At 48.1% G+C, this 12468-nt stretch overlaps 1 protein-coding gene across 2 annotated transcripts in view; it reads left to right on the top strand.

Annotated features, from left to right (window-relative positions):
- Positions 1–2563: 2563 nt before the first annotated feature.
- LOC139259695 (IQ calmodulin-binding motif-containing protein 1-like) overlaps positions 2564–12468 on the top strand; it is a 109194-nt gene continuing 99289 nt past the window's right edge. For both annotated transcript variants that reach the window (XM_070875271.1, XM_070875270.1), the window contains exons 1-3: positions 2564–2649; positions 4766–4881; positions 8208–8370. In XM_070875271.1, coding sequence (XP_070731372.1) covers positions 2594–2649; positions 4766–4881; positions 8208–8370 — 335 coding nt within the window. In that variant the 5' untranslated portion in view covers positions 2564–2593. The remainder of the gene's footprint in view (positions 2650–4765; positions 4882–8207; positions 8371–12468) is intronic.

Genomic DNA, 12468 nt, shown 5'->3' with positions numbered 1-12468 from the left:
GCGGGACAAAGACCCAAGCCCCGCCGCCTTTGCCCGGCCTCCTGTCCTGATTGGCGGGCGCCTGTGACCCCACGCGGAGGCGCTCCCGTTTCTGATTGGTCCGCCCCGCACGTCCATCAGCTTCACGATTGTCAGCCTGTGTCTCTTTCTCTCTCTCTCTCTCTCTCTCTCTTTTGGCCACGCCTCTTTGACGCACGCCGGCGTCGCGCAGACGTCACGTGAGGCCGGCCTGGGCGGCGGCACCCCACCTCACGTGACCAGAGCGTCCCACAATGTAGTTTAATGGCACTATTTCATTTATACTGTTTAATGGCAGTCTTTAATTTACACTGTTTAATGGACTGTTTAATTGACACTGTTTAATGGCAGTGTTTAATTTATCCTGTTTAATGCCATTGTTAAATTTATACTGTTTAATTTAAAGAAAGAAACTTGCATTTATATAGACCTCATGACGTCCCAAACTTTACAACCAATGAAATACTTTTTAAACTGCAGTCACTTTTGCAATGTAGGAAACACAGCAGCCAATTGGCGCACAGCAAACTCCCACAGCCAGCAAGGTGATGATGACCAGATCATCAGTTTTGAACGATGGTGGTTGAGGGATAAATATTGGCCCAAGGCACTGGCGATAACTCCCCTGTTTTTCTTCGAAATAGTACCATGGGCTCTTTTCTGTGGCTGCAAAGCACTTTGAGACGTCCACTGATCGTGAAAGGCAGTGCAGTGCTCCCTCGGCACTGCACTGAAGAGTCAACCTAGATTTTTGCGCTCTAGTCCTGGAGTGTGACTTGAACCCACAACCACAATCGTTTAATGGCACTGTATAATTTCTATTTTTTAATTTAAAGAAAGAACATGCCTTTATATAGACCTCAGGGTGTCCCAAAACGCTTTACAGCCAATGAAATTTACTTTTTTAATTATAGTCACTGTTGTAAAGTCAGCCATGGCTCAGTGGGTAACACCCTTGCCTCTTGAGCACAAAAATCTAGGCTGACGCTCCCAGTGCAGTGCTGAGGGAGTGCTGCACTGTCGGAGTTGCCATCTTTTGGATGAGATGTTAAACCGTCTCCCGGTCTACTCTCTCAGGTGGACGTAAAAGATCCCATGGCATTTTGAAGAAAGCAGGGAAGTTCTCCAAGGTGTCCTGGGCCAATATTTATCCCTCAAGCAACATCACAATAAAAGCGGATTATCTGGTCATTATCTCATTGCTGTTTGTAGGAGCTTGCTGTGCAATTTGACTGCCACGTTTCCTACATTACAACAGTGACTACACTTGGTTGCAAAGCACTTTGGGAGGACAAGTGGTCATGAAAGGCACTATATAAATGCAAGTTTTTCTTTTACAAAAAATGGCTGCCAAGATTTGTGTGCACATCAAGCTCCAAGTAACAGCAATGTGATAATGACCTGATTATGTTTTTTAGTGATGGTGGTTGAGGGATAAATATTGGTCAGAACACCTAGGGGGGGGGGGAGGAAGAACTCCCCTGCTCTTCTTTATAGTGCCAGGGGATCTTTTATGTCCATCTGAGAGGGCCTCGGTTTAACAGTTCAGCCGAAAGATGGCACCGCTTACAGTTCAGCACTCCCTCAGTACTGCAGTGGGAGTGTTAGCCTAGATTATGTTCTGCAAGTCTCTCGAGTGGAGCTTGAACCAACAAATGTCTGATTCCGAGAGAGTGCTACCCACTGAGCCATGGCTGACACTACTTACGACCTACCTCACGTCAAAATTTCCTCTTTTCAATTACACCAACAGTACTAAAATTTCACATTTTAAAAAGTTATCTAAAATAATAAACATCAAAATAATATGACTAATATTCTTTTAAGCAAATTACAAATGGCCAATTGGGAATTGGAATGAATACTTGAGGCGGAAAAAAAATTGTAGGGCAATGGGGAAAGAGCAGGGCAGTGGGACTAACTGGATAGGGCTTTCAAAGAGCTGGCACAGAGACAATGGCCTCCTTCTGTCCTGTATCATTCTATGATTCTATGAAAATAACTTCCAGTTATATAGCACCTTTCACGACCTCAGGACGGCTCAGAGCGCTTTACAGCCAATTAAATCCTTTTCTAAAGTGCAGTCACTGTCGTAATGTAAAAAAAAATCACCGCAGCCAAAATTGTGGCACAGCAAGTTCCCGCCAAAAGCAATGAGATAATGACCAGGTAATCTGTGTTTTTTTTTCAATTATTTTGGCTAAACTTTAATTCCAATATTATAAATGAGTTAATCTAACAAAAAAAAAACCCTGATCATTGCAATCACCAATGTGGAACAATAACCTCTCCTGATTGCCAACTTTCAGTGCAAGTTGTTTGAACAAAATTGGGGTTTTACAATACACGCCGCCGATTCGTCATTTGAAACTTTTTAATTTTTCAGTCAATAATGTATTCGTTTTTTTTTTAAAACAAATAAGAATAATTTTAAGTTGCGGTTACTGCGCGTGTGTTAATCGACAGGGCCAAAGAGAGGCGGGCGGAATCTGTGCCGAATGGGCTGGTGCGAATGCGAAGGTTTCGCGTTGCCCCTGGAGACCGGGGGAGCAGCGGTCGAGGCGGCGGCGGCAGGATGTCAGCGAGCGGCCGGGACTGCGGCCCGCTGCCCGCCCCGAGCCCGGCCAGCGGGTAAGGCACGGGGCGGGAATTGTCCAGCCTCAGTTCGTCGTGGGTTTTTATTTCCGACCGCGGGAAAGGCGAGGCCTCGGGTGCCAGGCGCGGCCCAGTGGGCAAAGGCCGACCTGCGTTTATATAGCGCCTGTTCACGGCCACCGGACGCCTCCAAAGCACTTTTGAAGTGGGCTTTTTTTTTTGGAGTGTAGTCACTGTTGTAATGTGGGGAAACGCGGCAGCCAGTTTGCACACAGCAATCTCACACACACAGCAATGTGATAATGGCCAGATAATCTGTTTTTGTTATGTTGGTTGAGGGATAAATATTGGCCCCAGGACATCGGGGATAACTGCCCTACTCTTCGAAATAGTGTCCTCGGATATTTTACGTCCATCTGAGCGGAGAGACAGGGCCTCGGTTTAACGTCCCATCCGAAAGATGGCACCTCCGACAGTGCAGTAGTCTGAACATAGAACACAGATCATAGACGGTTGCCTGAGGAAGAGAGTGTTTGAAGGCCAGGATCTCAATTCCGGCACCAAGCTTATGGTCTACAGGGCTGTAGTGATACCCGCCCTCCTGTATGGCTCAGAGACATGGACCATATACAGCAGACACCTCCAAAACGCTGGAGAAATACCACCAACGATGTCTCCGCAAGATCCTCCAAATCTATTGGAAGGATAGCTGCACCAACGCCAGTGGTCTCGCTCAGGCCAGCATCGAAGCACTGACCACACTCGACCAGCTCCGTTGGGCGGGCCACATCGTCCACATGCTCGACACGAGACTCCCTAAGCAGGCGCTCTACTCAGAACTCATACATGGCATGCGAGCCCCAGGTGGGCTGAGGAAATGTTTCAAGGACACCCTCAAAGCCTCCCTGATAAAGTGCAACATCCCCACCGACACCTGGGAATCCCTGGCTCAAGACCGCCCAAAGTAGAGGAAGAGCATCCGGGAGGGCGCTGAGCACCTCGAGTCTCATCACTGAGAGCATGCAGAAAACGAGCGCAGGCAGCGGAAGGAGCGTGCGGCAAACCAGACTCCCCAACCATCCTTTCCTTCAACCACTGTCTGTCCCACCTGTGACCGAGACTGTAATTGTCGCATTGGACTGTACAGCCACCTGAGAACTCACTTTTAGAGTGGAAGCAAGTCTTCCTCGATTTCGAGGGACTGCCTATGATGATGCCTATGATGATGAGTGGGTAAAGAAAGGTTTGGATTTATATAGCGCCTTTCACAACCACTGGACGTCCCAAAGCTCTTTTACAGCCAATGAAGCACTTTCGAAGTGTAGTCACTGTTGTAATGGGAAACGCGGCAGACAATTCGTGCACAGCAAGCTCCTACAAACAGTAATGTGATAATGACCAGATAATCTGTTTTTTAGTGATGTTGGTATATAGGCCTTTCACATCCGCAAGGCAGCACTCCTGCCCAAGTTGGAATATCATGGGTTCAATGCCTTTTGAGATCAGTAGGCATTGTAAGGGATTCAGACCTCCTCCTTGCACAATACAAATGTAAACACCTGGAAAATTATTTCATAAGAAATAGGAAGCAGAAGTAGGTCATTCGGCCCTTCGAGCTTGCTCCGCCATTCAATAAGATCATGGCTGATCTTCTACCTTAACTCCACTTTCCCGCCTGATCCCCATATCCCTTGATTCTCGTAATATCCAAAAATCTATCGATCTCTGTCTTGAATATACTCAATGACCCAGCCTCCACAACCCTCTAGGGTAGAGAATTTCAAAGATTCACACCTTCTGAGTGAAGACATTTCTCCTCATCTCAGTCGTAAATGGCTGACCCCTTAGCCTGAGACTACGACCCCCTGGTTCTAGACTCCCCAGCCAGGGGAAACATCCTTCCTACATCTACCCTATTTTGGTGGGTCAAATGGAACTTTATTAGAGTGGAGAATGACCGGTGGTATCCGGTGTCACTCCTACTGGCCCCTGTAAAACTAGATTCTCCCAGCTCATGTGATGGATGAGGAACTGTTGGGTTTTTTAACTGTTCCTTTGCATTGTAAGAATGTGTTTGTATTGTATGGTGTGAATATTGCGTTGCATTTATCACTGATCAAAGTGTCACTTTTATTTTGTGCCATATGATCAGTTGTGCAGCCGTAGGTAGTTCGGATCAAGGAGTGGATTCCAAAATTTTAAACTTGGCGACTGAAGTTGCAGAAAGCTCCGATGATAAGATCCCTGTGCTGCTGCTAAAGCTGAAAGGTAAGAAATTGTCTACTTTATTGCAAGTCAAGCATCCACGGGCACTCTTGTACCTTTTTCCTTTCAATCGCGCTCCCTGCATCTCTCCAGGAAGTGTTGACTCTAGCTGCAGTAAGGTGCATTGCATGACGCTACCTTCCAGTGTGTCGTCCAGTCAGCTTTCATTCATATGTGAGTATGGATCGTGTGTGCAGGACTATCTCTATATGCTGGCAGGTATCATAACCAAGCGCCATCCCACCCCTCACCAATGCCCACAGTGGTCACTGGATAGCAATCAGTAGTGGGAACGCTGGATGATTTTCTGCATCCTAAGCTCAAAGGGGTCATAGAATGACATAAAGGCTGAAATTGCCCCTTACTTTGTGTAAGTAGTTTTGCCCTTGGTGGTTTCGAATCACCCCCCCCCCCCCCCCCTTACAACAATTCTAGACCCCGGGAATTATAGTAGCGAATAGAATAGTCAGTTATAGACAGATCTTTTGGTCTCAACCATCACAATGCTTTTATTCAAGTTAAAGCTTCTAGTAAGAAACACCCTGGTGGCGTTTATCAAACTCAGGCCCCTATTGTGAAGTACCCACGACTAAAACACCTCTGCTTGGCTCAGTAGGGCACCGCCGAATCTGTCCAACAGACTGTGCGTACGCCTATGATCCTCGCAGAAACCTGCCCACTAAACCGCTAAGACTTGGTTGGGACACACGACACCCTTTCACACTATGCAATGGTCTAAAGGATGTGTGGGCTGGGATAATGCTCACCAGTTACCCCTCTGGCTTACTCGCTGCTTCTCCCGATGAGGTGTATCTTCTGGTTCTCTGCCAATCTGTGGTTTCCAAGTCCAGTCTCAAGGTCAGCTTCCCGGTCGAAATAGTGAGGCTCTCTTTGTTCGTAGATGGTTTCTTCTCTCCGTCCCAGACGGAGTGCTTGGTCCTTGAATGCGTTGAATGAAGCGTAAAAGAGGAGAGGGAGAGAGAAATGGCAGCCAACTGCCCGTCTCTTGTACCTGAAAAATGCTTGAATTCTCACGCCAAAAAACGGTCCTTTGCCTGAGGCAGTCCAACTAAAGAGCACTGAATAACATTTTCAGCCTGTGCCTGTGTTACTGGGCTCTTCCTGGGGATAATGGCTCCAACGAGTCTGGGTAGCCAAATAGCTTCCTTTGTCCTGAGGTTCCTGTACTCCGGGGCTCGCTGATATTTCGATGGCTTGAGCACTGATCAGTTTACCTGGTCTCTCTCTGATAGGTTCCCATTACATGAAAAAAGGGTCCTCCATCTGCGTTCAGCCATCCTAGACTATCCCCGCCCACCTGATGTGTATTCCTGTGGAATATGCCTGGGTCTGTCCCAATGTCAGCTCTTCTGAAATATGAAAAAGCAATGTTCAAAACTTAAAGTCCAAAATGTTTATGCAGATGCTGTCGATGTTTATGCCGATGCTTACAGTTGAGAGCTGTGACATTTCACAAGTTGCCCTTGTGGATTTTCCAAGCTCCGACCGTGTTGCCGCCCCGTCAACCCCTTCCTGACTGCCGGCAGCCCCCTCGGAATCGAGGAGGACTTACCTCCACTCCCAAAGTGAATTCTTTGATGGCTGAACAGTCCGATACGAGAGCCACAAACCCTGTTACAGGTGGGACAGACATTCATTGGGGGAAGGGGTCGGTGGGGCTGGTTTGCTGCACACTCCTTCCGCTGCCTGGCCTCTTCGTGCTCCTTGTGTCGAGACTCAAAGGGCTCAACGCCCTCCCGGATGGACTTTCTCCACCTCGGGCGGTCTGTGGCCAGGGTCTCGCAGGTGTCAGTGTTGATGTCACACTTTACCAGGGAGGCTTTGAGGGTGTCCTTATAATGTTTCCGCTGTCCTCCTTTGGCTCGTTTACCATGGAAGAGCTCCGCATAAAGCCATTTGTTTAGGGAGTCTCTTATCTGGCATGCGTACTATGTGGCCTGCCCAGCGAAGCTGATCGAGTGTGGTCAGTGCTTCAATACTGGGGATGTAAGCCTGGTCGAGGACACTGATGTTGGTGCGCCTGTCCTCCCAGGGGATTTGCAGGATCTTGCGGAGACAGCATTGATGATATATCTCCAGTGACTTGAGATGCCTTCTGTACATCGTCCATGCCTCAGACCCATACAGGAGGGCGGGTATTACTACAGCCCTGGAGACCATGAGTTTGGTGGTAGATTTGAGGGCCTGGTCTTCAAACACACTTTTCCGCAGGCGGCCGGAGGCTGTGCTGGCGCACTGGAGGCGGTGTTGAATCTCCGCATCAATTTCTGCCTTTGTTGATGAGAGGCTCCCGAGATATGGGAAATGATCCACATTGTCCAGGGTCGCGCCGTGTATCTTGATGGTTGGAGGGCAGTGCTGTGCGGTGGTGACAGGCTGGTGAAGGACCTTTGTCTTACGGATGTTAAACGTAAGGCCCATGCTTTCATATGCCTCAGTGAATACATTGACTATATCCTGCAGTTCAGCTTCTGTGCACAGACGCAGGCATCATCCGCATACTGCAGCTCAATGACAGAGGTTGGGGTGATCTTGGACCTGGCCTGGAAGCAGCGTAGGTTAAACAGATTCCCACTGGTTCTGTAGTTTAATTCCACTCCAGCGGGGAGCTTGTTGATTGTGAGGTGGAGCAGGGCGGCGAGGAAGATTGAGAAGAGGATTGGAGCGATAACGCAGCCCTGTTTGACCCCGGTCCGGACTTGGATTGGGTCTGTAATGGATCCGTTGGTAAGGATCACGGCCTGCATGTCATCGTGAAGCAGGCGAAGGATGTTGACAAACTTTTGGGGGCATCCGAAACGGAGGAGGATGCTCCATAGACCCTCACGGTTGACAGTGTCAAAGGCCTTTGTAAGATCGAAACGGCCATGTATAAGGGCTGCCGCTGCTCCCTGCATTTTCCCTACAACTGGCGCGCTGCAAAGATCATGTCTGTTGCGTCCCGTAGGGGACGAAATCCGCACTGTGATTCTGGGAGGAGCTCCTCGTCCACAGGGAGAAAGCGATTGAGGAGAACTCGAGCGACAACTTTCCCAGTGGATTTCAGCTTTCGCCTCATATACAGACTTCACGGTTTTACATGAAATCTGTGATGCTGGTGTTTAAGGCCACAAGCATGTGTTTTTTTAATAGTGTTATGAATCTGTTAAGATCAAATAGTAGTTGAGATTTTTTCAAAATCTCCTTAGAATTGAAATGGTTCCCTGAATGCTGCACTGTTATACTAAATCACTAACATGATTTGAGATTCTGTTTCTGGTGTGGCGTTGACCCATTCTCCTTTGAACCTTGCCATATGTCTCTTACAGAAATCCTGGAAGGACCCCCCTTAGGAAGCAAAGAGTTAAAGAAGTTAAAAGAGGATATTTATTATTACGATCTGATTCAGTATTGCGTACTGGTGCTTGCACAGGACTACTACCACGTCCCAGGAAGCTGGTACACGGCTGTGCAGCTGGCTGAGGTTCTCAGGTAAAGCAGATCAGGAGCATCAACTCCACGACTGATATTCAGCTCTGCGTTGCTTTTATTATTCTGCTTCCGAACAAAGTAATTCTGTTATGACACATTGCCACAGAAAGGATTTGGAAAAGAGTTACATTTAAGGGGTCAAAATTGCCCCCCTCCATAAGCAGAGGCAGACGGATAGGCCGACCCCACTGAAATTGCCCCCGTGCCGGAAGCGGCGGGACTGGGTTACCACACCGCCTGTTTGTTTTCCCGCTGTGTCGGGCACGAGCCGACCCCTTATTGACTGGCGGAGACCCGCTTTCCGACTGACACGGGAAATTTCCCCGCGCAACGGCGTCGCTGCAGCTTGGTGCCCCCGGCGGGGAGCTGTTTGTGGCTGGGTGGCGTGTCCGCCCTTAAAGGGGAGGTTGCGCTGCTGGTGACTCCATTTTATATTTTATTGTCGGCTAACTGCCCCCCCCCCCCCCCGGTTTTGGCCACCCTCTTGGGTTCCAGGCCGCTGGCCAGGCTGAAACCCTCCCTGGTGGCCCAGTGTTTGCCACTAAAATGGCTGCAGAGTTCGCAGTGGCATTCCCCTTTAATTAAAGGGGAGAGGCATTGTGACACTTCAGGCTGACTTGGAGCGACGGCCGTTCCCACCTACCTGCAATTCCCTCTGACCGGAAAAAAAATTCCAACTCCTGAACGGTAGGTGCGCCTCATTTGGGGTGGGGCTCAATTTCGGCCCCTAAATGTTTAGACCAAAGAGTTTGTGTTTTTTAAAGAGAATTGAGGCAAAAGGTTGTTTAAATGCTAATGAGCCAAACATTGACGTTTCACCAAAGACTGAAAACCACAAGCGATTTATTAGATTCAGCAATCGCTAAACCCCTTATGCTATTTATGCTGGGAAGTCCCTGGTCCTGCACCCCTGGCAGGAGCTGTCTACCATTACAGACCCTTCCTCTGGATGTGAACACAGGGACAGAAAGCGACACTAACAATCTGATTTTGCAGGGGGGGCCAGTTAGAAGTTAATTTGTTTAAATCAATGTACGGTAACCCACTAATGTGGGGCAGTGTAGCATGTTCATTGTTTTGCATAATTATGCAAAGACATGCTGTACTGATTTGAATTCACCGAGTATGATCATAATTGTTGTTCTGCATGTTCACGTGCTATCTGAAAAATAAAACAGCCTCATGTTTCATTCTGGCTGCATCTCACTCGAGTGTAAACAGTCAGCCTACCTGAGTCGATGTGCGGTTTATGTTATTTTATAAATTAGATATTTGGGCAGTTTATATCATCTCCGGAAATTAAGGATCATGGAACCGCTTATCAATAACAACTTGTATTTATATAGCACCTTTATCAGAGTGACTATATCGACTATATCCTGGAGTTCAGCCTATATCACCAACGATGTATCCGTAAGACCCTGCAAATCCGCTGGGAGGACAGACGCACCAACATCAATGTCCTCGTCCAGGCTAACATCCCCAGCATTGAAGCACTGACCACACTCGATCAGCTTCGCTGGGCAGGCCACGTAGTTCGCATGCCAGACACGAGGCTCCCTAAGCAATTGCTCTATGTGGAGCTCCTTCACGTCAAACGAGCCCAAGGTGGGCAGCGGAACATTACAAGGACACCCTCAAAGCCTCCCTGGTAAAGTGCAACATCACCACTGACACCTGGGAGTCGCTGGCCGAAGACCGCCTTAGGTGGAAAAAGTGCATCCGGGAGGGTGTTGAGCTCTTCGAATCTCAACGCAGCGAGCGTGAAGAGGTCAGGTGCAGGCAGCGGAAGGAGCGTGTGGCAAATCAGTCCCACCCCTTCCCCCGACGAATGTCTGTCCCACCTGTGACAGGGTCTGTGGCTCTCGTATTGGACTGTTCAGCCACCAAAGGACTCCATTTGGGAGTGGAAGCAAGTCTTCCTCGATTCCGAGGGACTGCCTATGATGATGATCGTAGTGAAACGTCCCAAGGCGCTTCACAGGAGCATTATAGAAATTTACTGCCGGCCGACAAAGAGCCGCACGGCCCCTGGTCAGGAGCCCTAAAGGTTACATATAAACCTATGAACAATGACGGAAAAGCAAAGAGCAACCAGTCCGTCTCATATAACTGTTATGCCCCTTATACTGAAACATTCTACACTCCACCCCAACCGTAGCCATGTGTTCTCCTGGGAGAGGCAAAAAACAGATTAAGAACCCAGGCCAATTTAGGGAGAAAAAAATCTGGGAAAATTCCTCTCCGACCCATCCATGTAGAAACATAGAAACATAGAAACATAGAAAATAGGTGCAGGAGCAGGCCATTCAGCCCTTCTAGCCTGCACCGCCATTCAATGAGTTCATGGCTGAACATGAAACTTCAGTACCCCCTTCCTGCTTTCTCGCCATAACCCTTGATCCCCCGAGTAGTAAGGACTTCATCTAACTCCCTTTTGAATATATTTAGTGAATTGGCCTCAACTACTTTCTGTGGTAGAGAATTCCACAGGTTCACCACTCTCTGGGTGAAGAAGTTTCTCCTCATCTCGGTCCTAAATGGCTTACCCCTTATCCTCAGACTGTGACCCCTGGTTCTGGACTTCCCCAACATTGGGAACATTCTTTCTGCATCTAACCTGTCTAAACTCGTCAGAATTTTAAACGTTTCTATGAGGTCCCCTCTCATTCTTCTGAACTCCAGTGAATACAAGCCCAGTTGATCCAATCTTTCTTGATAGGTCAGTCCCGCCATCCCGGGAATCAGTCTGGTGAACCTTCGCTGCACTCCCTCAATAGCAAGAATGTCCTTCCTCAGGTTAGGAGACCAAAACTGTACACAATACTCCAGGTGTGGCCTCACCAAGGCCTTGTACAACTGTAGCAACACCTCCCTGCCCCTGTATTCAAATCCCCTTGCTATGAAGGCCAACATGCCATTTGCTTTCTTAACCGCCTGCTGTACCTGCATGCTAACCTTCAATGACTGATGTACCATGACACCCAGGTCTCGTTGCACCTTCCCTTTTCCTAATCTGTCACCATTCAGATAATAGTCTGTCTCTCTGTTTTTACCACCAAAGTGGATAACCTCACATTTAACCACATTATACTTCATCTGCCATGCATTTGCCCACTCACCTAACCTATCCAAGTCACTCTGCAGCCTAATAGCATCCTCCTCGCAGCTCACACTGCCACCCAACTTAGTATCATCCGCAAATTTGGAGATACTGCATTTAATCCCCTCGTCTAAATCATTAATGTACAATGTAAACAGCTGGGGCCCCAGCACAGAACCTTGCGGCACTCCACTAGTCACTGCCTGCCATTCTGAAAAGTACCCGTTTACTCCTACTCTTTGCTTCCTGTCTGACAACCAGTTCTCAATCCACGTCAGCACACTACCCCCAATCCCATGTGCTTTAACTTTGCACATTAATCTCTTGTGTGGGACCTTGTCGAAAGCCTTCTGAAAGTCCAAATATACCACATCAACTGGTTCTCCTTTGTCCACTTTACTGGAAACATCCTCAAAAAATTCCAAAAAAAGGTGATCGAAACTAGTCCAGGAGATTACCCTGGCCGTATTCTATTCCCTGCAGTACTTACCATTATATCTGCGCATTCAACAAAAGGTCATCCAGTCTAATCCCAATTACCAGCTCTAGGTCCCTGCAGGTTACTGCACTTCAAGTGCCCATCCAACCATCTCTTAAAAGTGGTGAGGGTTTCTGCATCCACCACTCTTCCAGGCAGCAAGTTTCAGATCCTCACAACCCTCTGCGTAAAGAAGCCCCCCCCCCCCCCCCAAAATCCCCTCTAAACCTTCCACCAACCACCTTAAAATTATGCCCCCCCTCATAATAGACCCCTCCAACAATGGAAATAAGCCCTTACTATCCACTAGGTCCAGGCCCCTCAATATTTTGTACACCTCAATGAGGTCTCCTCTCAACCTCCTCTGTTCCAATGAGAACAAATCCAGCCTATCCAATCTGTTCTCATAACTAAGATTCTCCATTCCAGTAAATCTCTGCACCCTCTCTAGTGCAATCACTATGGGACAAAAAATTGGACACCGAGCCACAAGGAGAAATTAGAGCAGGTGACCAAA

Source organism: Pristiophorus japonicus, chromosome 3 (genome assembly GCF_044704955.1).
Source record: "Pristiophorus japonicus isolate sPriJap1 chromosome 3, sPriJap1.hap1, whole genome shotgun sequence".
In the NCBI taxonomy this organism is placed as follows: domain Eukaryota; kingdom Metazoa; phylum Chordata; class Chondrichthyes; family Pristiophoridae; genus Pristiophorus; species Pristiophorus japonicus.
This window is presented reverse-complemented; position numbering and strand designations above follow the sequence as displayed.